This window comes from Salminus brasiliensis, chromosome 9, assembly GCF_030463535.1.
Source record: "Salminus brasiliensis chromosome 9, fSalBra1.hap2, whole genome shotgun sequence".
Lineage (NCBI taxonomy): Eukaryota > Metazoa > Chordata > Actinopteri > Characiformes > Bryconidae > Salminus > Salminus brasiliensis.
In genome coordinates, this window is record NC_132886.1 from 18,137,899 (window position 1) to 18,160,024 (window position 22,126).

At 40.5% G+C, this 22,126-nt stretch overlaps 3 protein-coding genes across 3 annotated transcripts; 1 reads left to right on the forward strand and 2 right to left on the reverse strand.

The window, feature by feature from the left end:
• Positions 1 to 851: 851 nt before the first annotated feature.
• man2b2 (mannosidase, alpha, class 2B, member 2) lies at positions 852 to 10,975 on the reverse strand. The gene is made up of 19 exons (XM_072686784.1): positions 10,772 to 10,975; positions 10,531 to 10,677; positions 9,629 to 9,734; positions 9,328 to 9,500; positions 9,074 to 9,189; positions 8,364 to 8,541; positions 8,057 to 8,255; positions 7,418 to 7,608; positions 7,169 to 7,337; positions 6,772 to 6,908; positions 6,155 to 6,432; positions 5,068 to 5,259; positions 4,449 to 4,692; positions 4,230 to 4,340; positions 3,912 to 4,104; positions 3,541 to 3,687; positions 3,065 to 3,177; positions 2,235 to 2,355; positions 852 to 1,400 (listed from the first exon to the last, which is right to left on the reverse strand). Exons 1-19 carry the CDS (start codon positions 10,898 to 10,900, stop codon positions 1,318 to 1,320), a joined length of 3,027 nt encoding a protein of 1,008 aa, XP_072542885.1. The 5' UTR covers positions 10,901 to 10,975; the 3' UTR covers positions 852 to 1,317.
• A 572-nt stretch (positions 10,976 to 11,547) lies between these two features.
• On the forward strand, positions 11,548 to 15,782 carry ttc5 (tetratricopeptide repeat domain 5). The gene is made up of 10 exons (XM_072686785.1): positions 11,548 to 11,632; positions 12,473 to 12,605; positions 13,230 to 13,441; positions 13,543 to 13,696; positions 13,807 to 13,898; positions 14,009 to 14,065; positions 14,253 to 14,399; positions 14,833 to 15,047; positions 15,212 to 15,356; positions 15,435 to 15,782. Exons 1-10 carry the CDS (start codon positions 11,567 to 11,569, stop codon positions 15,552 to 15,554), a joined length of 1,341 nt encoding a protein of 446 aa, XP_072542886.1. The 5' UTR covers positions 11,548 to 11,566; the 3' UTR covers positions 15,555 to 15,782.
• Positions 15,783 to 16,627: 845 nt separating this feature from the next.
• LOC140561572 (E3 ubiquitin-protein ligase CCNB1IP1) lies at positions 16,628 to 18,070 on the reverse strand. The gene is made up of 4 exons (XM_072686786.1): positions 17,771 to 18,070; positions 17,502 to 17,648; positions 17,035 to 17,200; positions 16,628 to 16,788 (listed from the first exon to the last, which is right to left on the reverse strand). Exons 1-4 carry the CDS (start codon positions 18,065 to 18,067, stop codon positions 16,628 to 16,630), a joined length of 771 nt encoding a protein of 256 aa, XP_072542887.1. The 5' UTR covers positions 18,068 to 18,070.
• Between the last annotated feature and the right edge of the window lie 4,056 nt (positions 18,071 to 22,126).

Genomic DNA, 22,126 nt, shown 5'->3' on the forward strand with positions numbered 1-22,126 from the left:
GTAACCCTCGTCACCCTTTCTGAGTTGGGTGGAAGCTTGGACATTGCTTCCCCAATGGCAGCCTGTTTTTCTTTGCTGCTAACCAGAGCACTGTCGAGCAAGCCATGTCTAAGCTTCCACTCAACTTAGAATTACAAACTATCACAACTTTTATTGCCAAGTATTTGAACCAGGGTTTTCACGCTGTGTTATTCCCTTTAAAGACGATATTTTGACAGCTAGCATCTTGTGCCCAAACAAGAGTGGTGAATAAGAGCTACACACATGCAGATATGGCTGATCTGTTAAAGAATGTAGCAGAGGAATGGCAGATCACTACGACATGGTTTAGTTACTGAAAACACTCCAACAGGGTTGTTGCTGATGAACCAGGTAAATTCCTACATGTGAAATGCTACACCTGGCCTCTCAAGACTGCCAAGATTACTAGATGTAAAAATTATTGTTTATTTTTACATCACAGCACTCTTAATCATAACTGATATGAATCACGTGATGCCTAGAGATTTCCTCCCCTAGTTGTAGACATAGTAATTTGTTCCATGTTAAAGTGACAATGCCATTCCTCAACTGATGCATGGCTAAAGGCAGGCATAGCCTGGACATTCTTTTCCAGAGCAGCCACTTTTGATGGATCACTGGAAGAGCTTTGAAGAGGTCCAAGCATTGTTGCATCCCCATCACAGCCTGCAACCTTGCAGAACAGCCAGATATGGACGATTCTAAGGGCTGTGATTGACAAGGCCTACAAAATGAGTATTTTGGCAGAATTAATAGAGCTTTATAAACTTTATCCAGTATTCTGTCTTGTTGGTGTTGTGTCTTCATCATATTAAGCAACCCATTCAACTATGCCAGGATACCAATCATCCAAAATACTTACATTTTAATGACATTTCAAAATTGACATGGTTAAATCTTCTCAAAATGCAAATAGAAAAAAAAAAATCATTGTCTGTATTGATCTTCATAGAAGACAGCTGAGATCTAATCACAACACACACACAAGGATTATATGATAAACTTAGAACTACAATCAACAATAATGCCACCTGTTTAGATTTGGCAAATGATTTTGAACAGATAACAAATGTTTACCAAGAATTAGTGCAAACATGACCAAAGTGATCTGTGCATCAGGATTTAGGTAGAGAGACAATATACCAGATGTGTTGTTTTTTGGAGTAATGAGACAGTCATATTTGTAAGAGGTTTTGTAAACTGCTTAGACTCAAATCTTGACAAGGTTTTTATACGTTGGATGATCTTTGAGCAGGAAAACAATACTGAAAAACCTAAGTAAGATGAATGTCTCTCTTAAAAGTAAATGAAGAAGGTTCTGATCTCTTTAGGTGATATGGTCACGTTGAAGTCCACAGGCACATGTCTGAAGGAGGTCTCTGTAACACACACACACAATGAGACTTCAATGAGCAGTTTCGGCTTCAGTTTTGATACTAGTTTCTATTACACACACACACACACTCAATATTCTATTCACAATCAAACTCTATTTAGTTATCTTGTCACTACACTCACTGGCCATTTTAACAGGTACAGTACATGTACAGTAATTTTGAATTTAAAGTTAAATTGTTCAATGTAGAAAAAAACAACATTGAACAGGTTCTTTACAGTGGTAATGAAAGCAGCCAGAAGTTGGGTAAAATTAAAAAGAGTAAAAAAGAAAAAGAAATCCTTTGGAAAATAAATTTCTTTCTTCTAGATTTCTTCTAAAAAGCTATGAAAAGCAATGTCTCAAAGCATTATGCAGCATATTTATAACCATATTGTGTATTAACTATTAACTAAGATGTAGCTTAAGAAGCATTAAACATTTCAGATGTCAAGTCTGACTCTTGCTAGCCAACAGTGGTCCTGTGAAAAAATCTTGATAATTGGTAAAGGGCTAGAAGATGACTAACACAATGTATGTCTAGAAAGAGATGAGCTACAGCCTCTATCTGTAAGTCTATATGGTCCTGATGCATTCATATCAGCAGATCACACACCATTATGTGACCAACATGTGGGGATCACTTCAACAGTGACAATGGTCAGCACCCAAACACCTGATTAGTAGTGGTCATTCCTTTTTCACAGATGGAATGCAGCACCACATATGGACAGCCAGTAACACAGTGGTGAGTAAGGCTGGTGTCCCTAATGGACTAGCAACTTGTACATTACAGTGCCACATGGCATTTTATTGGTAAAAGGAAAGCAGATCATACCTTTATTCTCTGCTTTCTCATTAGTTCTCCAGCTCCATCTCTGGAGGTCGGAAATATCCCACGTTCCTGTGAGGGAACGTTCTTGCACTGCCTTCACTTCACCTAAGCCCTGCATGATTTCCTATATAGGCAAAGCAAGCATGGAATTTATATTTTTCATTCTGTCTCTGTATTATTATACCCATCAATTTCTTAAAAATGCAGTACTAAAACATCGCTTTAACAAAAAAAAAAGCAAAACAAACAGCAGTAGATAATTGAATAGCTATGGTTAAAATATACCCATTAATGTTTGATCTTATTCAGTATCCTTAATGAGTCAGTTGAAACAATTGCTACATATTTATACTGGAAAGCCTTACAACAAATGTCTGATGAAAAAATGGGGGGGGACAAAAACCATGTTCTTAATAAGGCTGCACAATCTTTTCTGTTATACATATTGTGATCTAAATATACAGGATCTTTCACCACATTTCACCATAAATCATTGATTCAACATGCAAGATCACAAGATTAGAGTAAAATAAACAGTATTATATACTCTGGTAGATATATGTCACAGACAATGAGAACAGTGTTACTTTTCACTTTGTATTAAGTAGTAAAGTTTTTTTTTTATTATTTGACATTGCACAAGACATTGCATGTACTGTAATGTGACTACTGCGCATGTGCACATTGCAATAATGATGCTAAAACAATATATTGTGCCTAGGTTGTTCATTATAATGCACATATATAAATCATAGATAAGTAAGTAATTAAGTTGATAAGATTAAGGTTAATCTCATTAAATGAATAAGAAGTGATGTAATACATAGTTTTACCTTTAAGTTTATGGTGGTGGTTTTGGACAGGATAGGGTCCTCTCCTTTTTCATACAGATGAGCAATCCTCAAAAGAACTCGATCAAAGTCTGTTTCTGGCTTTTTTTCTTCACCTGTACATAAAAAAAAAAAATTAAAAGATGAATTAAAGAAAGACTGTGTATTAGTTGATGACACATTAATTAACAACAACAACAACAACAACAACAACAATAATAATAATAATAATAATAAAATCATGCAACAGTCTTGTTTTTCTGTTTTTAACAAAATTTGAATCGGAAAGATTTTTTGGCAGAATTTAATTATTGGACCAATAGAAAAGCTCCAAATTTACTGTTGTAAAGATACCATTTTGGAGCTACAAAGATTTTGTGTGACAGCATTAGTATACAACCCTTTATTAAAGCAGACAATTTTAGGCTCCCTATAAAAGACCTTGTTTTAGCCTGTTCTGGAGGACTGGAGAGGTCTACCTGAATTGACATGCTTGAGATGCTGGGTGTGATTTGGGCCGTAGCTCCATCCAGGGATACCGAGGTATTGCATGTGCAGATTTGGAGGCAAAACCACAGGTTGAACAGTGGGCCCATTCCACTTTTCTTGTTCAGTCCAGGGTCGGTCTGTCACAGAAAAACATTATCTAATGATCACACTGTCAGTATACCGTTCTATCTACCGTTACCCACAGTGTTTTATATTCTAATACTTTTCCTGCCAAGAACTGAGGAAATGAGGAAAAGAAGGTTTGTTATCAAGAGCACCGTTTGATTTTTTTTTATCAAAAGAGCAACTAATTGTGAATTAAAATTAAACCACAAATTAATATAATCATGGGATAACTCACAAGGTTTGTCAATGGGCAAGACCACAGGTCTGTGCTGTAGATATAGTGCCCCCTGCTGACTGAGGGTTGCCATGCCAGCAGGAGAGCCCAGCATCATCCACAGAACAGGCCGAACCACAGAGGAGTCGTTCAGGGTTAGGTTATATCCTCGATTCCATTCTTGGTTGTTCCATAGTCGCCTATGAAGCATCACCTGCAATGACCAGACAAGTCAACAGATACACCTCAACCTGCCAAAAAATAGATAATAAATTTAATACTATGTTTACACTAATAAAATAATAATGTAAATATTACAATAATGTTGAGTGTGTGTACCTCAATATGGCCCTGCCCAAGACTAGCTACTCCATGTGCCCTCTCACTGAGTACGGCCAGTCTGCAGGAGTCATCTTCAATAAAAGCTTGTCGCACCATTGGGTAGTAGCTCTACAAACCCCCACAAAAACACAGAAGTGAACAAAGGTGGGGAAAAAAACTATTAAACAATATGAACAGATTCTCTTCAGTCTCAAACTGACATCTGATCATGCTTACTCGAGACACTGTGTTGTTGATGTACTCTTTGTGCTCCCTCTTCAGCATCTGATAGCCATTGTTGTCTGTGAATATAGTCCTGTTATTATTCAGACTAGTTGTGGTTCTGAGCACAGCTTCTCGATTTACCACTAGGGGGCCCACTGCATAGCTCTGATCCAGCCTCTGACACAGCAACCTGTCTTTGAATCCCACTGGAACACGAGTGACCACCGAGTAAGTGTAGTTCTTATCAGACTTTTCCCTGCAGAGAGGAGTTCAAATTTTTACTCAATATCTACACAGTTTTTCTCTTACCCCCTAATGTGTGTAATCAGTGAAAACATGTTTGGTGTCTGATGTTTGCATGTCTACTTTAGCATGGGAGCTACAAAGCTAGTCAAACTAACAACTAAGCAAGCTTATGACCAGTAATAAGTATTTGGAAAACTGCACAACTAACTCTTTGTGCAGTTTGAATGATGCTACTTGGTGGCCACAACCTTCCAATATTGGTCCTTGGAGCTCAAGTGCAAGGCAAACCCTACACACCAAACCCTACACACCATTACATGACGAAAATGGGCAAACTATCACTTTCAATATTTAAAAAAAATCCAGCTTGCTCAAGTTTTTTTACCTGTAGAAATACTGCCGGACCTCAGAAACGATCTTCCCTGGAATGATCTCCATTGCAACAGATTTGTAGGCAGGAACTGCAAATCTATTGGCCGTGAAGATGTAGTTGTCTGAAATGGGCCCTGCATGCACATCTCCATTGGCCTCATACTCCCAGAAATCTTGGCGAATCCTCACCTTTTTGCCCTCAAGCCTGGAGCAGAGAAATCATAAATTAATGTTCTTAACACAAAAAGCATGCACACACGCACACGCACACACACACACACACACACACACACACACACACACACACACACACGCACTCATATCTAAATATTATGACCACCCCTGGTTTGGAATGAACTTACCCCTATTATATCAGTTCCATTTGCCCATTTGGGGGGTGTGTGTGTGTGTGTGTGGGGGGGGGGGGGTCAGAGTTTTTAAACACTGTATTCACTCTATAGACTCTATAGACAGTGACTCTCAGATACAGAAGCTCATCTGTTGTTGCACAGTTTGTGTTGTCTTCCCCTAGTCTTTCATCAGTGGTCAGGAATCTGCCCACAGAACACTGTTGGCTGGATATTTCTGGTCGGTGGACAATATAGTGATGCTATATAGTGGTGTTTAAAAACTCTAGCAGCACGGCTGTGTCTGATCTACTGAACCAGCACAACGTCCACTAACAACACCATCATGTCAGAGTGACCGCAGTGCTGGGAATGACCCATCACCCAACCAATACCTGCTCTGTGGGGTCCTGACCATTAAAAAACAGTGTGAAAGAAGGCCAATATAAAAGCATGCAGAGAAACAGAAGGACTACAGTCTGTAATTATAAAACTACAAAGTGCTCATATACAGCAAGTGGAGCTGATCTAATAGCCAGGATTCATTACAGACCAGAGGTGGTTGTAATATTCGGATATGATTTTTTATGTGCGGTCACAGTTTTTACTTTGTTGACAGTGATCTCAGTCAAAAGTAAAACTGACAAAGAAAGACGACACAGCTTAGAAGCATTGTAAACATGATTCCTGACGTTGTAAGATCACCAAGTCGGGGTAAAAATCTAAGTCTAAATGAGAAAAAGATGAGCTAACCTATTTGTTATACTGTGCAGTAGATTAGTCTCCTGGTCAAACAGCAGCTTGTAGCATTCATTTAGCACAGGCAAGAATGTTCTACCCGTCTTCTTCCATTCACCAATGTTACGTCTTTTAAACTTCACCACTCTTGCTGCGTGAGTCAGCCCACAGCTAGAACCCTTGTTACACTTTGTCTGTGGAAACTGCAGGAGATATTTTCTGTACTGAAGTCCTCCAAGTTCCACCATAATGAAAAGGTCATAGTCCGCTGGCGACTCTGCAGAAGGCTGGATCTGCAGGAACACGATGGATATTCAGGAAACACTGGTCAGAAAATGGTCTGATGAATAAACAAATAATTCTCCACTAAAATACATACGTGAAGATATGAAAAGAATTTACAGTTGATGCATACTGTAGTGTTTATTAGTGGTCACCAATCCTCCAATCCTGGAGATCTACATTCCAAGGTTTTACTTCAATCTACTACACCTAATTAAGCTAATCAATGAAGATCCTTATATGGACACAGTGTGGTTGATTAGGCTTGGAGATAAAGTATGCAGCGTGTCTAGGAGTAGGGCTGGTTACCACTACCATGCGTCTGGTGAGAGTTTGAGAGGGGGAGTTACCTGAGCAGGAACTGCTAACCCGTTGTCATCGAATACAAGTGCCATAGGATATTTTACAGAAACATTGATGTATGTTGTAACGTTCCAGGAAAGTGGGTTGTACACAATGATGTGCTGCTCAAGGTCCTCTGATGGCTCTAGTGTGCAATACAATTATTATATATTATTTTTAAATGCATGATATTTATTATATATCATGGTTAAGACACCTAGTAAATAATGAGGTTATGCTAAAAGAATGCTGTAGTTGAAAATATTAAATGATGCAAACAAATGTGCTAATGTAATGTATCATAAGTCACATGGTTTAACTCACTGTGACCTATTAAAAAAAAGATTTGATGATGATAAAGGATTTGTTGAATCAATAAATTCTGTAAACATGACTCACGTGTACCTTCTGGGGTAGATCTATAGCTGGCACTAGCCGTGCCAGGGTTCTGAGGGAGAAGAAACATGGCAGCCAAGAGCTCTTGTACTCCCATCATACTTTGTGTGAGGTGCTCCATGTACATATCAGCCACTTTAGGGGATTCTGTACCTGTGATCCCGTCATGATGTTGAACCTGGTTTAGTGAAGAACAGATAACAACAGTTCAGCATAAATGTCCTGTACATCACATATTCTGAAACTATTTGTTCTAACCTCAGAGACTGCCCATCTGAGAGCTTTAAGCTTGTCCAGGGCCCATTCTTTCTGGACAGGACCTTCTGGATACTTGATCCGGTACCGAACAAACAAAGACTCTGCTGCATGGAGAAGGGCACTGGCTCTTCTTGCCACTCCTTTAAGGACATTTCTGGAGGCATAGAATCCAGTCCATGCCTGGAACGGTTCTGAAGCAATCACAAAAGAAAAAACACAAAGTAGATATGACCTCTTACATCTTAAAATACAAGTTCTTGTATTGTCTAAAAGTCTCTTTATGGAATCTCCAGTCACATTTTCAAGACAACATGGTAAACCTGGTAAACTCAGAAACAGGCAAAAGCCTTTATACTGTAATGGAAGATTGCAGAAAAATCAGGTTTCTGTCTTTTACATATGAGGAACGACCCTAAATATGACCAGTAATGTTATCTATAGTTGAAATGGTAAAAAGGTCCATTTCAATTTTAGGATGACTCCATTCAAGTGGATGGAGTCTCAGGTAGTCAGGGAGCGACTTTAAGTACTGCACAGTCACACCACTACATCTATTGAAAATGCTTCTTCTTTGAAATCTGTTGCATGAAGTAGTCTGGATAATTGATTTATGCCAAATCTAAAGAATACTTAACATACCAGTGGAATAAGGAAGAAAGTCTTGGCTCCCCCTCACCTCCCACGACAGATTCGATTGGTGTACAGCTTGAAAGTACTCTTTGAGAGTGGCATACTGAACTGTCACTCCAAATGTCTCGCTGTGCTTATTAATGTAGTTCATTAAAACATCCATATTTGTGAACTGCACTGAAGCATTGTAGAACTGCTTGTCGCAACCCTATAAAATATATGTACAGACAAATGGTTATAGGAATGATGCATCATTGCCATGTACTGCGGCATCAGTATTGGTCTTTAACTGGTAATGGCATTAAACTAGACTGACCCAAGGCCAAAGAACATGGTTGGTCCGGAACCACTGGGCCCTTTGTTTGATGTTGTTCACCATTGTCTGGGCATAGGGCTCCAAAGTTTCCTTTGTGACTGGAAGGCTCATGTTGGGGTAGACTCCATCTTTAGGGGGGTCTGGAAACACAGCAACTCCATTCCAATAAAACCCTGATCTAAACACAACAACAACAACAACAAAAAAAAAACTAGAAATGTTAATGACTTACAGTATGTGATTATCAGCCATAACATTAGTACCACCTTTCTAACATTGAGTAGGTCCCCCTGTGCCGCCAAAACAGATCTGACCATTTGCGGCATGGACTCTGCAAGACCTCTGAAGGTGTCCTGTAAAATCTGGGACTAAGACATTAGCCGCAGATCCTGTAAGTCTTGTAAGAGATGAGGCTTCCATAACCTCCTGACCTCCTGTCACCAGCTGTCCTTTGTCCATACTGAGAACACCCTCAAGATCTGCCTGATGTTTTGGAGATGTTCTGACCCAGTCTGGCACTTTGGCTCAGATCCTTATGCTTATACTGTTCACTTGCTGCCTAATATTTCCCAGCCCTTGACAGGTGCCAATGTAGATGAAGATAATCATATTCTCACTTCACTTATTTGTTGTTTGTGTAAAATTGCCTTTTATTTATTTTAAATACTACAAGGAAAGAAACAAATACTGCATGAACACCAGACAGTTACCTGTTTGAGAAGGGGAGGTAAGATGGTGTGCAATAACTGTATTGGTCCATGGTGTGCGTGAAAATTTCCTGGGTCTCTTCTAGAGAAGGTGACCCTCTCCAAACAAACTGCAGTTTCTGTATAAATATGTTAAAATATTGTAAAAATAAGTTGAAATATTGCTGAACACTATCAAAGTGGACAGAAGGGTCAATGTATATGCACAGTTTATATTTTGATTATTGAACTTTGTTCAATTTATGAAAGGAAACAACCTTGTTCTTCTGCATGACATCTTTGAGGTCATAGTCAATGCGAGAGATCAGGTGAGCATCAAATCCAGCCAGAGCAAACAGAACTGGAGTGGTAGCAGAGGCGCCAAAAGGGTCAACATGCCAGGAGAAGCGAGGCCTGATGCCAAACGTTTCATATAAGAAGCCATGTCCTTCTACAGTAGAGACAAAGATGATGGGACGTACAATGTGTGAAAGAAAGAGAGAGAGAGAGAGGGTCAGTATGTGCCCACTGTTAGTTACAGATCAGCATTTTTTTCAGGTGACATGACAATGCACAAACCTGTCAGCTGAAGGATGGCATCATCAACATCTGTCACGGCTTCATCGTGCATCACCTGACCTCCAATGATAAACTCCAGGCGGCCCTCCTGCAGAAGCTGTCTTACCTAATGTTAGAACAAGCCTTGCTCATCAAATCCTACATTTCCCTTTGATTTCCCTGAAGTCCACTTACTGCAGTTTTAGGGTTTTATGTACCAAAAACAATCTGGATTTACTTTTACATTACAATTTTCTAACCTCAACAGTTTGTTATTATTGTGTCTGTAAGGCTGATACATGTAAATGATCTGTGTTCTGATTGGCTGTCCACTATTGCGCCTTGTTGAAATAGCAGTCTGGGCTGAAACACTCCTTTGAATGGGTGGGGTTAAACTGCTGTAGGCTGAATAGGTAAATACATACCTAGAATAGGCACCTTTATTTTAATGGCATTATTCCAGCAATTTAATTTAACAGATTGTTTTGCAGCTTAGATTCTTAGTTTTTACAAAAACATCTCAATCTTTATTTACTACATCAAACCCAATCATATCAACGAAGCAGGAAAGCCACAGTTTTGCAGATGATGTATCCATACCAAAGGGGGATTAGTTACTAGTCACATTTACTCGGTCACCTGCACCCAGGTAAATGTTTGCTGGGTCTAAGATTCAACTGAATACTTCTAGTTGAGTCTCTCTCAGTGAAAGAGAGAACCTCCTACTCAGTTATTACAGACATTCACAGGTAAATAGTACTTCCCTCTTTCTGATTATAATATTATATGGGTCACAACATCTGCACACCTCTGGGCTGACATATTAGCTTTACCGAACCTGCAGAAGACTGCAGTTCCTCCCTCAGTACTAAAATCATGTTTTGACTGATACTCTCCCCTGTGAGGGGAGCTTTAGTACTCGCCTGCTTCTTGTGCCACTGAGAAGCTGAAGAGTCCCACCAAAGTCGGAAGAACTCCTGCTCGACTGCGATGAATCTGCGATCCTTCGCCCGTGAAAGCTCCTCGACGACAGTGGTGTACACACTGGAGGCGTAGGCAAGCATACTCTCCTACAGAAGAGCCATGGTCCCATGATCACAGCTCCATCAGACGAACTGAAAGTTTGCAGGCAGGCATCTCTCAGAAACACTCTCGCAAACTTACCTGAACCGTGTACACCCAGCCGACGTCCATATGACTGTGAGGGATGACGAATGCCCGGATTTGTCCCTGATGGTCATTAGCAGAGACTGACATTCCCAACAAACCAAGAAGCAAAAGGAAACGCTTCATTTTAGGGTCCTAAAAGACTCTACAACGATGTTTTTGCTAGACGTCTCATGACAGCATATGACTTGTGAACATGCGCAATGGAGGCACCCTAAACAGGTCTGTGTGGCCCTCTAGCGGTCGGACCGTGAAACACACTTCTGTGGGCTAATTATAACGGAGTAAAATCAACGGTAGAAAAAGTGCGGACAGGCAGAAAAATAATATTCAGAGAGGTAAAACGTACCTCAAATTATAATAATAATTCACTGAATTAAATACATCGTTTCTTTAATTGTACAATCCGTCCCTCTATTTATATAGCTAAATAAATACATTGCTCCCTCAGTTTTGGGGACGCTTTAGGTTAACCGAGAAAACAATTTTATGTATAAGTTTATTAAATCTAGGGAATCTAAAGTCTACAGCTAAATATTAGCTAGTAATACTTTACCATGATATTTTAGGGGCACCGTAAAGTCTAAATTCAGATGCAAGTCTGGTTGTAAATTCTATGAGAAATTATTATAAATAAAATCATTAATTTCACACGCTTGCCATTATAATTATAATTTTGCCGTCTTGCGGCGATTCAACCCCAACATGAACGGTTTTTGCGGATCCTGTGGGTTGACCTCCTAACCAGTAGGAGGAGCTTCAGCACTGGGGTTCAGCTTTTACCACCCAAAAATGGCTGAAGTTGACAACGATGATGAGCAGAAAACAGCAGACAAAGATGATTTGGAGGTTTTAAAGGTATTTTAAAGGACTTGCCGATCTTTTTAGCCCATTAAGCAGCTCGTCGGCCTGGTGGTCTATATGTGGCCTGTTTTGTGAATAAGTAATGTCGTTGTTCTGCTGGATATGTCGTCGCTGCTGCTGCTGCTGTTAGCCAGCCCCCCACTGTCACTATAACAACGAACGCATTGCTAGCTAGTTACATAGCTGTGTATCTAGCTAATGTTAGCTATGTAGCGCTAACCCAGTGTGTCTACGGCTCGGTATGAGCCATTAGATATGTTCATGTCTGTTTGATAAGTGTTAATATAAGTGTTAGGTTCCTTACTGGAAAATGGTGCATTTGCAGCTCTTGGGGTACAGACAGTAGATTAGGGTTTGGTGGATCGACACTGAAGTGGTGGGTCTCTCGTTAGCTTGTGCTAGCACTACGTTTCTTTTTGAAAACCTGCTGTTTTTCCTCATGAAAATGTCGATAACATCTCCAGGCGTCGAGTTTGTTATTTCAATTTGAATGAATCTAAAGTGTCTTATGCTGAGTGTTAACAAAACGATACTGTGGGGTCAAAGCTGTGGGGTTAGGACTAGCTAGCTAGCTACTAGATACATTCCGTCTGCCCTTTTTCTTTTTCTCATACAAACAGGCACAGACAGACTGTATTTGTATTTGTTATTTCTAGTGTCTAGAAATGCTTTATTTTCATGCCCACATCTACGTCCTTTCACACTGAACATCATATTTTTTTTATGCGCACAGAGACTTAGCTAAAAGTATTGGCTTCTGTATTAGCTATGGGTCAGGTGGAAAATGAACATACCCATTGTGGAAAATAGTCTGATGTGTCTGTTCTCTCGCAGGAACTTGTGGATGGACTGTATAATTTTAGGGATCACTATTTTGAAACACACAATGTGGAGGATGCCAGTAGAAAACAGAAGGATGTAACCCACGAGATGAACAAGACACTGAAGAGGCTGGAGGAGAAGGAGGGTGAGTTTCAGCTACTTTGCAAGCAAGGGCAGAGCATACCAGTATGCCTAAAACTGCATTACTGATATACAGCAGGTGTTTGAATGTTTGCACACAGCTTATATAATCACCACAGAAAAGCTTTTAGAGCAGAATGGGCTGCATGGGTCGATTCACATAAGGGGAACTATGTTCTCTGGAATGAAGGTTCTCCATCCAGTACTTTTGGGGTGAGGTGGGGTGAGGTGGGGTGGGGTGGTTATCATTCAATATCTTAGACCTCATTGGTGCTCTTGTCACTGAATACAATTAAAGCCTCACAGCAGTGCTCCAAAATCTAGTAAGGCCCATCCCGGACAGAAGATACAGTTAGTCGTATTCACAACTGTCGGCTCACATGAAACAACTGGATGGAGTAGAATAAATAAATAACCTAAAATAAGTATATATATATAGAGATAATAAAATATATAAGAATAAAAATGGCAATATATACACTAAATTTACACAATGCATAAAAAGGGATGTAGGGATGAGCTGTCAACTTTTGTAATTGCATGTTTATGAACAGTATGCACCTCTTAATCCAGATACTTTTTTCCCCTCTCTTTCTAATGCAATTTTCTATCTTCATACATTTGTCAGATCTATACAAACACAGTGCCCAGTACCTGCTCCTGCGGGGTCGGTGTCTGAACATTACACCACAGTTCAGTCAGGCAGCAGAAGAAAGCCTCTCTCGGGCAGTAAAATTGGAGCCTGGTCTGGTAGAGGGGTGGAACACGTTAGGCGAGCAGTACTGGAAGAAAGGAGACCTGGTTGCTGCAAAGACCTGCTTTACAGGGGCTCTACAACAGGTATAATCAAGCAAAGTAATTGTGAATAATTTTTAGTTTTTCAGTCTCCCCCCCCTCCCCCCCCCATTTGTAATGATTGCTGTCTTTATCACATTGTTTAGTCCAAGAACAAAGTATCATTGAGAAGCCTCTCTATGGTGCTGAGGCAGCTTCCTCCAGAAGGGGGAGCACAGGACCATGGCAAACGTATTATGGAAAGCGTAGACCTAGCCAGACAGGCTGTGCAACTAGACGTCACAGATGGAACATCTTGGTGTGAGTTCATCATGCTCTGATTTGTCCATCTCTTTTGAATGTACCACAGTTGGATAATTTCAGTATAACTAACATGACAAACATTTTAAAATTATTTATTTTTTGGGCAGATGTCTTAGGAAATGCATACATCTCCCTGTTCTTCTCCAGTGGACAGAATCCTCAGATGTCTCAGCAAGCTCTTAGTGCCTATTCACAAGCTGTGAGTGAACAAGCACACACACACGTACAGTAATTCAACTATTCTAAAGTAGTATTACAAATATTTCCACTGGACATGCTTGCTTATTGTGTCTTGTTTGTATGTTAAAGGAGAAAATTGACAAAGCATCAGCTTCAAATGCCGATCTACACTTCAATCGGGCCACGGTAACTTTGTTTTTTTCTCACTTTTCTTTAATCTGTCATTCATTCTGCCCTGCCAGCTTCTAAAAATAGCCATGAGTCTTTTAGTGTGCTAGTCCAAGTTTGTCTTCCCCTTAGTAGCAAATGTAAGCTGCTAGCATTGTACGGAAGATACTTACTTTAGGTTTCACTTCCATATTTACTATGTTAGCTGTTCCAGTATGAGGAGATGTTCAGTTCAGCTTTGGCTGGATACAGTCGGGCTGCTGCTCTTGACCCTGGCTGGGATGAGCCTCCAGAGAGAGAGAAGCAGTTGCTGAAGTATCTGGATCAAGTCACTAGTTTAATAGAGAATAAGGTGAGTAATTTGGTAAAAGTATTGTTAATTAACATGATTTTAAAATGTGAAAAGTAGGAATATGTGGGACACAGCTATACAGGTTGAAAATAAAACTAAATAAAATATAAAATTATTAAATCCACTGCAATGGTTCAGTTTACACCAAACCTTCAGCTTGTTGAAGCTAACCCACCTACTTTCTCTCCTTTGAGAGAAACTCTAACTACTCTCTTCTGAACAGCTCCATTCACTAGTTCCACAGCAATCCGTGTCTTTGCTAGTTTGTTAATATTGAGTGTCCCAAATTTAGGAGCCATCTATTAAGGAACTGAAATTAGAAAATCGTTTTGCAAGAAAAATGAATGATATGCATCGATGATGAGTGTTTTCACCAATAGGTGGCAGTAGTGTGCTGTAAGTCTGTGTGTGTGTCTCTCTCTCTCTCTCTCAGGGCAAGGTAAAAGCACGGCGCTTGCGTAATATGCTCTCCTCCCTGAGCGCATCTTCTTTGGGTCCATGTGCCTCCCCCCAGTTCCGCTCCCCCACAGGCCGCACAGGAAGCCTGGAGGCTCGCTGTTTCTCTGCCCTTACACATGGCCACAACTCTGGTGTTGCAGCCCTGGGAAAAGTAGTCTTTAGTCTGGCCACAGAAGGCCGAATGGCCTTGTGAGTGAATCCATACATTTTCCTTATTTGAGTCATTAGCTCAGCAATGATTCTGACAAACTCCTCTAGCTGATAATGGGGGAGTAAATAAAGAGGTGGCATTTGCATGTATTCAAAGATGATATTGGTGATATATAATTTATTTTTTATTTTTTTATATACAGTACATTTGGGATGGTGGACAGCGAGGAAACGTGTTGTGTGGTCATGGTTTACAATATAGCGGATGGCTGGGGTGTTTTAATAGGAGACACAGTAGTCATCCCTGAGCCACAAGTCAAACGGCACAGTATAACACACAATGACAAGGTATATGCATTCCTGCACTTTCCTATTTTACATGTTATGGTGTACTTAAACATCTAAATTCAAACTTTCTCTTTGCAGTCTTATGATTTCCGGAGTATACGAGTGGACTCTCCTCTGCTGCTCGTTGTCAATGGAAAGAGACAAGCAATGCAAAGCCAAACAGCAACTTCAGTCAGTTACAAACCACACACTGAATGAAAGTGAGTGCAAACAAAGAACGACTATGGTTAAAGGAAGGGTAGTTTTTGTTGTCTTCTCATTTTGCTTGTATATAGTGTGTTCTGTTTTAGTTTCAATTGTTTGTACATATTTAATTTTTTTTTTTTTTTGTATTGTCTGGAGTTCGCGTTTTTGTAAAACATTCTGCTGCTGCCTGTTCCGCATTCGAGGTCCGGAAAAATAAAATTCTTCCAATGGTGCTCCCGACATACTTGTCAAAGTGTTATTTTCCATAAGATGAAATAACAATTCAAAGTGTACCTTGTGAACTTGCACATATTTTAATGAGCACAGCATTTTGATAACTGACACCACTTTACTCACTGTTGGAGATTATAGTTCACCTGCATGTGTTTAATGTGATAATGACTAGGCTGGTGCCAATATCAGGTTCAAATTCTCACAATCAGTACTGGAAATGAATCTTTGACTATGGAAACAGCACACCAAAGTCAAGCAAATACTCAGCTTGTGAACAGGAATTGTGATCCACATCTTTTACACGGTTTTGTACAAGAGTTTTAATTTCTCTAACAAATGGAACCGATGAGTGGACATGCATATAATATAAGCCGGTCTAATTTACATTTGAACTTTTAGTGAACTTCGTCACAAAGGTGTCCAAACCGTTCCTATTACCCAATACTGCCTTTCTAATGGATAAACCCAGCAACACAAAAGTACATTTTGACACAGCATCCCTAGTAGTAAAGTGAGGAGAACAGGCAAGAAAGCAACATGTACATGGCTTCTGGTAAAATCGGGATACGGAAGAAATGCTACAATTTACTTCCAGGTGTGTACTGTTAACGTCTTTGCTAGTGTGTGATGGACTTTGTACCAGTTTAGAAAACATCCATACTGCCCAATGGCATGCACAGTATAGCTTCAGCAACATTTTTACTTCTACCATCTGTTTTCTGTAAACACCAGATAATACAAAGAACAATGGATTATTCAACAGAGGCAGAATACACACTTGTAATTGAGTTAGACAATTATACGTGGGAAAACTGCAGATGCATCTCAATCTATACAATAATGCACTGTAGTCAGTTTTTCTTCATAAATGAATGACCTTTCTCTCCTGGGGAGGAGTTAAACTGGAAAAAGCTCTTGAAGCTCTCTGGTTCTAAAGAAAAGAGACGATCACCCTCTGCTCCCACAGTCAGGAAAGGAGGACTGCCATGGGGAGAGTGCTGTCTAACCAGTCCTAAAGGGAGTAAATTCAGGGAGCGATGTCAGTGTCTTGCGTTAGAACATATTGCTCTGTTCTACAGTAAACTGGGCTAGCCTGTCAAACATGATCTGATCTTATTCATCCCCAAAAACTGGAGAGATAATTCAAGTTTCAGCTTTAATACAACTGATGTTATAATATTCATGCCTCTTTTCCCACTTCCCCTTTTTACACTCACTTCCTTTCATCTGTTTGAGCTTTAGCAAAGTTTTAACTGACCAGTGGTAAATGCTTGGGATGCATGGTGGAGTCCATCTCTCGAACCAGCTGGGATGTAGCGCAGCCGCAATGCCTCAAACAGCCCCTGAAGCTTCTGATACTGTCTGTTTTTCTTCATCAGAAGCTCTGAAACCTCACTGTACTTCTGCTTATATTCCCCCAGCCTCTGGACACAGAGAGAATATTGAGAAGGAGAATCCAGTGCTTACAAATAGATTTATTAGGAAATCATTCAAGACCAGTAACTCCTGTAGTAAGAAAATGAAGTTATAAATACATTACAATTACTATTTTATCTCTATTTAGTGTTTCAGTCGTACATGTTTAGAAATCACTCATACTGTAAAGTGGGGTGTACAGTGTAGTACTCAGACTGGCTAAAACAACACAAACATCTACTGCTGTGTCCAAGATTCAGATTACTGAATTAACTGTAAAATGGATTCATTAAATAAAGTGTGATAAACCTTGTTGAGTGATGCAATCTCCTCTCTCAGAGCATTCATCTCAAGCTCTCTGGTTTGGTTCTGCTGTGCAATCACCTTCTCCATCTGGACGACTTGCACCTCAGCCCGAGACAAACTGTACTCCATCATCAGCCTTTCTTGGTTTACCTGAAGCACGTTAAGTGTATCAGGTGATGACTGACTCAATAGCTAGCTAATATAAGTAGCCTTTGTGTGTGTGTATAGCCCAAGCAGCAGTTCAGGTTCGTGAATTTAAATACAGGGCAAACCTGATACGTCCAAAACGCCAGTGCTCGTTGACTGATATCCAGGACTGTCTCGGGCCGTAATCCAACTAAAACCATGGCCTTGTACTGCTCTGATGGAGCGAGCTCTGTGCGTACAATGTCCAGCTTTCCCGACAGTGTGGACGAACATGCGGGGCAGATCGCAGGGGTCCGGCTAAATTCACCAGAGCCGTGATGATCACAGAAGACATGGGAGCAGGCCGTGACCCAGGCGAACCCGCTCAGCTTGGCTCGACACTTCGGGAAATTACAGAGCAAACTATATTCGCATCTGGACATGGCTAAAACAAGGAGGGAGAGAAGATTTCAAAAATATCAGAAACTATGAACTAAATGTTGTAAATGTTAACGGCGTTTTAGCGTCGTTTTGGAGCCAGTTTGCGCCAGTAAAGTTTTTAGCTAGCTATGCTAGCTAACTAGCGCTAGCTACATTTCTAGCGGACGTTTTCCGGTGTTGCTAATAAATAAAACTAGCTACATAAAATGAATGAGATGGTTTAATATGTGGTGGTTATTGCTTATACGTGTTGGGTATTGCGTCCTTTATCCTGTATGTAGAACTACATGGTTTATAAAATACTCATATTTACAGATTTAACCGTTACCTGACATTCTCAGGCGAGCTTGTTCTGAAGCTAACGAGCTAGCTGCTAAGTCTTATGAGAATGGAGGCGTGGCCTAATTAAAACTTCTTCTGTGATTGGCTGAAAGCGTTAGTGGGACACGTGCACTTTACGTTCACGCGAGAACCATGGCTGCGTCCAAGACTAAAGGTAGCTGCATGTGCCGTAGGCTGCCTTCAAGTCAGGTCGAAAATATCGCATTTGCGAGATGAGTGCACGTAAACGCCACCACAAACTATAATACTAGTGTATTTACGAGTGGATACGCTATAACTGTATGGCGTTAGTTAGTGCTAGTTATTTAGCAGCAACACAAACTGTGCAGGATATTGTTTAATGGTTTATTCATTCACACCTAAACAAAAGACAAGTGCATGCCACTGATGCTTCTCATTGGATCAAATATCGCTTATCTACTGCTCTTGCTTATGCTCTTTTGTTTAGATATTAATAATTGTAAATACACCTGCTCTCTGTTGACTATAGAAGTAAACACGAAACAGGGTGTTTGTGGTGTTTTCGACCAAAACCACTTGAACGGAAATGATGTATATTTATATTTATATTATATATTTATATTTGTGGCATTTAGCTGACGCTCTTATCCAGAGCGACTTACAAGGTTACTCATATTACAGAGGTGGGCCAGTGTAGTGTTAGGAGTCCTGCCCAAGGACTCTTATTGGTGTAGCGCAGCACAGTCACCCAGACCAGGAATCGAACCCCAGTCTCCCACATGGTGTGGTAGCTCAGTGGCTGGTAGTGGTGTTATCTGTTGCGCCACACCAACCACCATGTCTTACTAAGTCGGATGTACGAGCCTCCGAGGTGGACTTAAGGGCAAGGTGTTGACAGCTCAATACTAGATGTACAGTTAGCTGCTGGTATTTTTCAACAAGTAACCTGTATTTTAAGTGATCTGAGTCACTACACTTCTGACTGGGTGCGTCTCTGTCTTAAAATGTGGCATTTCTTAAATTTCAGGCGCAGCCATTACCAGAGCCAGTTTGAAAGACACCTGGTATAATTTTTTTTTTTCTGTGATTTCTTTAAAATGGTTGTGAAAAACATTAAACTAGTTTCTAGTTTCTAACACAGGTTGTTTTGGTAATTTAGGAAAGCAGAAGCATCTATGACAAACACCATTTTCCAACGTTCTCCATCAAACAGGTTTAGAGCAGGAGCATGCTAGCTAGCTACCATTCTGTCTACTGAGCGCTGACTGGCTGCCAAACTTATCAGATCAGCTTACTGGCTGTTCACATTCAGTGATGTCTGAAACTACACTAGACACTGATAGAAAGACTGTTCATAACTGGCCTTTAAAGGTGAAGTATAGTCTGGTAGAGTTAGCTTTTAGCCAAGAACCTGGCTAGTACCCACCTGTTGTTCCCCGACTATCGTGCGGTCCTTTGCGCCTCACTTTGAGGGCTTTACACTGAGCTCACAGCTCTACTTCTGGCCTTCATACAGATGAAAAACAACCCACATCATAATCCCCCCTCCACCAAACTTTATACTTGGCACAATGCGGTCGGACAAGTACCGTTCTCCTGACCAGACGGAGAAGTGTGATTCGTCACTCCAGAGAACACGTCTCCACTGCTCTAGAGTCCAGTGGTGGTGTGCTTTACACCACTGCATCCAAAGCTTTGCATTACGCTTGGTGAAGTAAGGCTGCTCAGCCATTGAAACCCATTACCTGAAGCTCTCTACGCACTGTTTTTGAGCTAATCTGAAGGCCACATGAAATTTGGAGGCCGACTGGACGTTTTTACGACTGGACTTGTTGCACAAGTGGCATCTTATCACGGTACCACACTGGAATTTACTGAGCTTCTAGTTCTAGGTACTTGGTTTTATACACCTGTGGCCATGGAATTGATTGGGACACCTGAATTCAATGATTTGGATGGGTGAATACTTTTGGCAATATAGTGTATATAGGCTACTCTCAGTGCCAATACTGCACTGGGCAGCCTCCAATAAAATGTCTTGCACACTGTATTTTTGCACATTTAAGAAACATAAGACACACTTGGAGACTTACAGCACATGAATGTGCACACACAACCACAGACCCCTTTAAATAGGTGTCAAAAATATACCATCATTAGGCATGGTGCCAATAGGATCATGCTGACATGCATTAGAAAGTCCTATTCTATTGGCAGTACTTCTCTACAGGGACTAGACAAGCTGTGTGTGTGTGTGTGTGTGTGTGTGTGTGTGTGTCAGCAATAGGTGCAACTTATTGGGTGTAACTTAAAGTAGCTGAGTTCATTAGACACTTGGACATCTAGTGTTTTGTATGTAGCCTATAGGACTGGGTTACAACAGCCCACGACGACTCGTAACGCAACTTTAATGGACTCATTTCAGAGAGCTGCCTCAACCGGACAGGGGGTACAAATTAGCCTGGATGGTTGTAGCTGCACGGCGTGTGTGATACATCTAATTAAAAATGGCTTTTCCCTCCATCCGTCCTCCACGTGGTGTATGGGAGTACAGGCGGGGTGAAAGGGGGGCTTTGTGCAAGGCAGCATCGGATCCTGGGGCGCGGAGAGAGAGGGAGAGAGAGATGCTCACTCAACTGTGTCCAGGTCGCCATTGTTGGAAATTCCCGTCCATTCAGTGGCTTTTAAATGGAGCTTCAAATATGCGGACACACCAACACAGGGAGGATGCCACGGGAGGTCCATTCTCCCATAACTTCGCCCACTTATAAAGATATGGCATACTATGGAATTGATTGCCAGGTCCTGGATTGTGTCTAAATGATTCAACCCCCCTCAGGCTTGAACAAGCAGTTGTTTAATCGTATCCGTCTTCATCATCATCATCGTCTTCATCATCATCATAATCATCATTAAAACAGTTAAAGCTGTTTGATCTACATCATTGTCTCAACCTAGTGTTTTTTCTTTCTTTCTGAAAACATCACTTAATTATCATCACTTAGCCTAATTATATAACCCTGTAATCCTTCACACCCAGCTATTGAGAAGACTCCCAACACTTCCATCCTTAAACTCAGTGGAGGTTTGATACTTTCATGGGATATAAAGAATATAACAGCTAGATCGATCGATAGATAGATAAATAGACAGATAGATGGACAGATGGTTGAATAGATCTCTTTATTAATCGCAGCCATTAAAGCACAAACGTGGTGAGAATAGCAAAAACAAGAGTAGATAAAAAATACAAAATAATAATAATTAAAAAAAAAAAAGTTGCACACACTTTGGGGTAGAGTGTTCTGGCTATATGATTTTATATAGCACCAAAAAGTTACCAACTTTGTGGATACTGTAAAGAACCATGTATTTTACATTTACATGCAATTTATTATCATTTTAAAAATATATATGTTATTTATTTGTTTCTTTTTAAACACACCTGACTTGATAGGGGGTGTGATTGATGCTTACTAATATAATTATTATAGTTTGCTGTCAGACACGCTAAAGAGAGTGTGTTTAATTGCTTTATGGCTCGGTGGTGTGAGAAATGCAAGAGAGCGAGAAAGAAAAAGAGACGGTGCTCCACGCCATTGAAATGCAAATGTCAGTAAAGAACAAGGAGAGATTGTATTTGTGTGTGTGTGTGTGTGTGTGTGTGTGTGTTGAGGGGGGGGGGGGGGTGTACACAGTGGGCAAGTTTGAGAAAGAGGGGACTTGTTGAGGAAATACAGCCACACACGCACTCGCCA

What these genes read in the sequence shown, in the direction of transcription:
- man2b2 (XM_072686784.1), bottom strand. Translation starts at nt 10,900, where the DNA reads ATGAAGCGTTTCCTTTTGCTTCTTGGTTTGTTGGGAATGTCAGTCTCT. An exon ending in CTATAGATCTACCCCAGAAG is followed by an intron (nt 6,909 to 7,168) that starts GTACACGTGAGT and finishes ATTGCACACTAG; the next exon opens with AGCCATCAGAGGACCTTGAG. An exon ending in TTGGGCAGGGCCATATTGAG is followed by an intron (nt 4,105 to 4,229) that starts GTACACACACTC and finishes TGGTCATTGCAG; the next exon opens with GTGATGCTTCATAGGCGACT.
- ttc5 (XM_072686785.1), top strand. Translation starts at nt 11,567, where the DNA reads ATGGCTGAAGTTGACAACGATGATGAGCAGAAAACAGCAGACAAAGAT. An exon ending in GAGGCTGGAGGAGAAGGAGG is followed by an intron (nt 12,606 to 13,229) that starts GTGAGTTTCAGC and finishes TACATTTGTCAG; the next exon opens with ATCTATACAAACACAGTGCC. An exon ending in ACAGAAGGCCGAATGGCCTT is followed by an intron (nt 15,048 to 15,211) that starts GTGAGTGAATCC and finishes TTTTATATACAG; the next exon opens with TACATTTGGGATGGTGGACA.
- LOC140561572 (XM_072686786.1), bottom strand. Translation starts at nt 18,067, where the DNA reads ATGTCCAGATGCGAATATAGTTTGCTCTGTAATTTCCCGAAGTGTCGA. An exon ending in TGGCGTTTTGGACGTATCAG is followed by an intron (nt 17,649 to 17,770) that starts GTTTGCCCTGTA and finishes AACGTGCTTCAG; the next exon opens with GTAAACCAAGAAAGGCTGAT. An exon ending in AGATTGCATCACTCAACAAG is followed by an intron (nt 17,201 to 17,501) that starts GTTTATCACACT and finishes CTCTGTGTCCAG; the next exon opens with AGGCTGGGGGAATATAAGCA.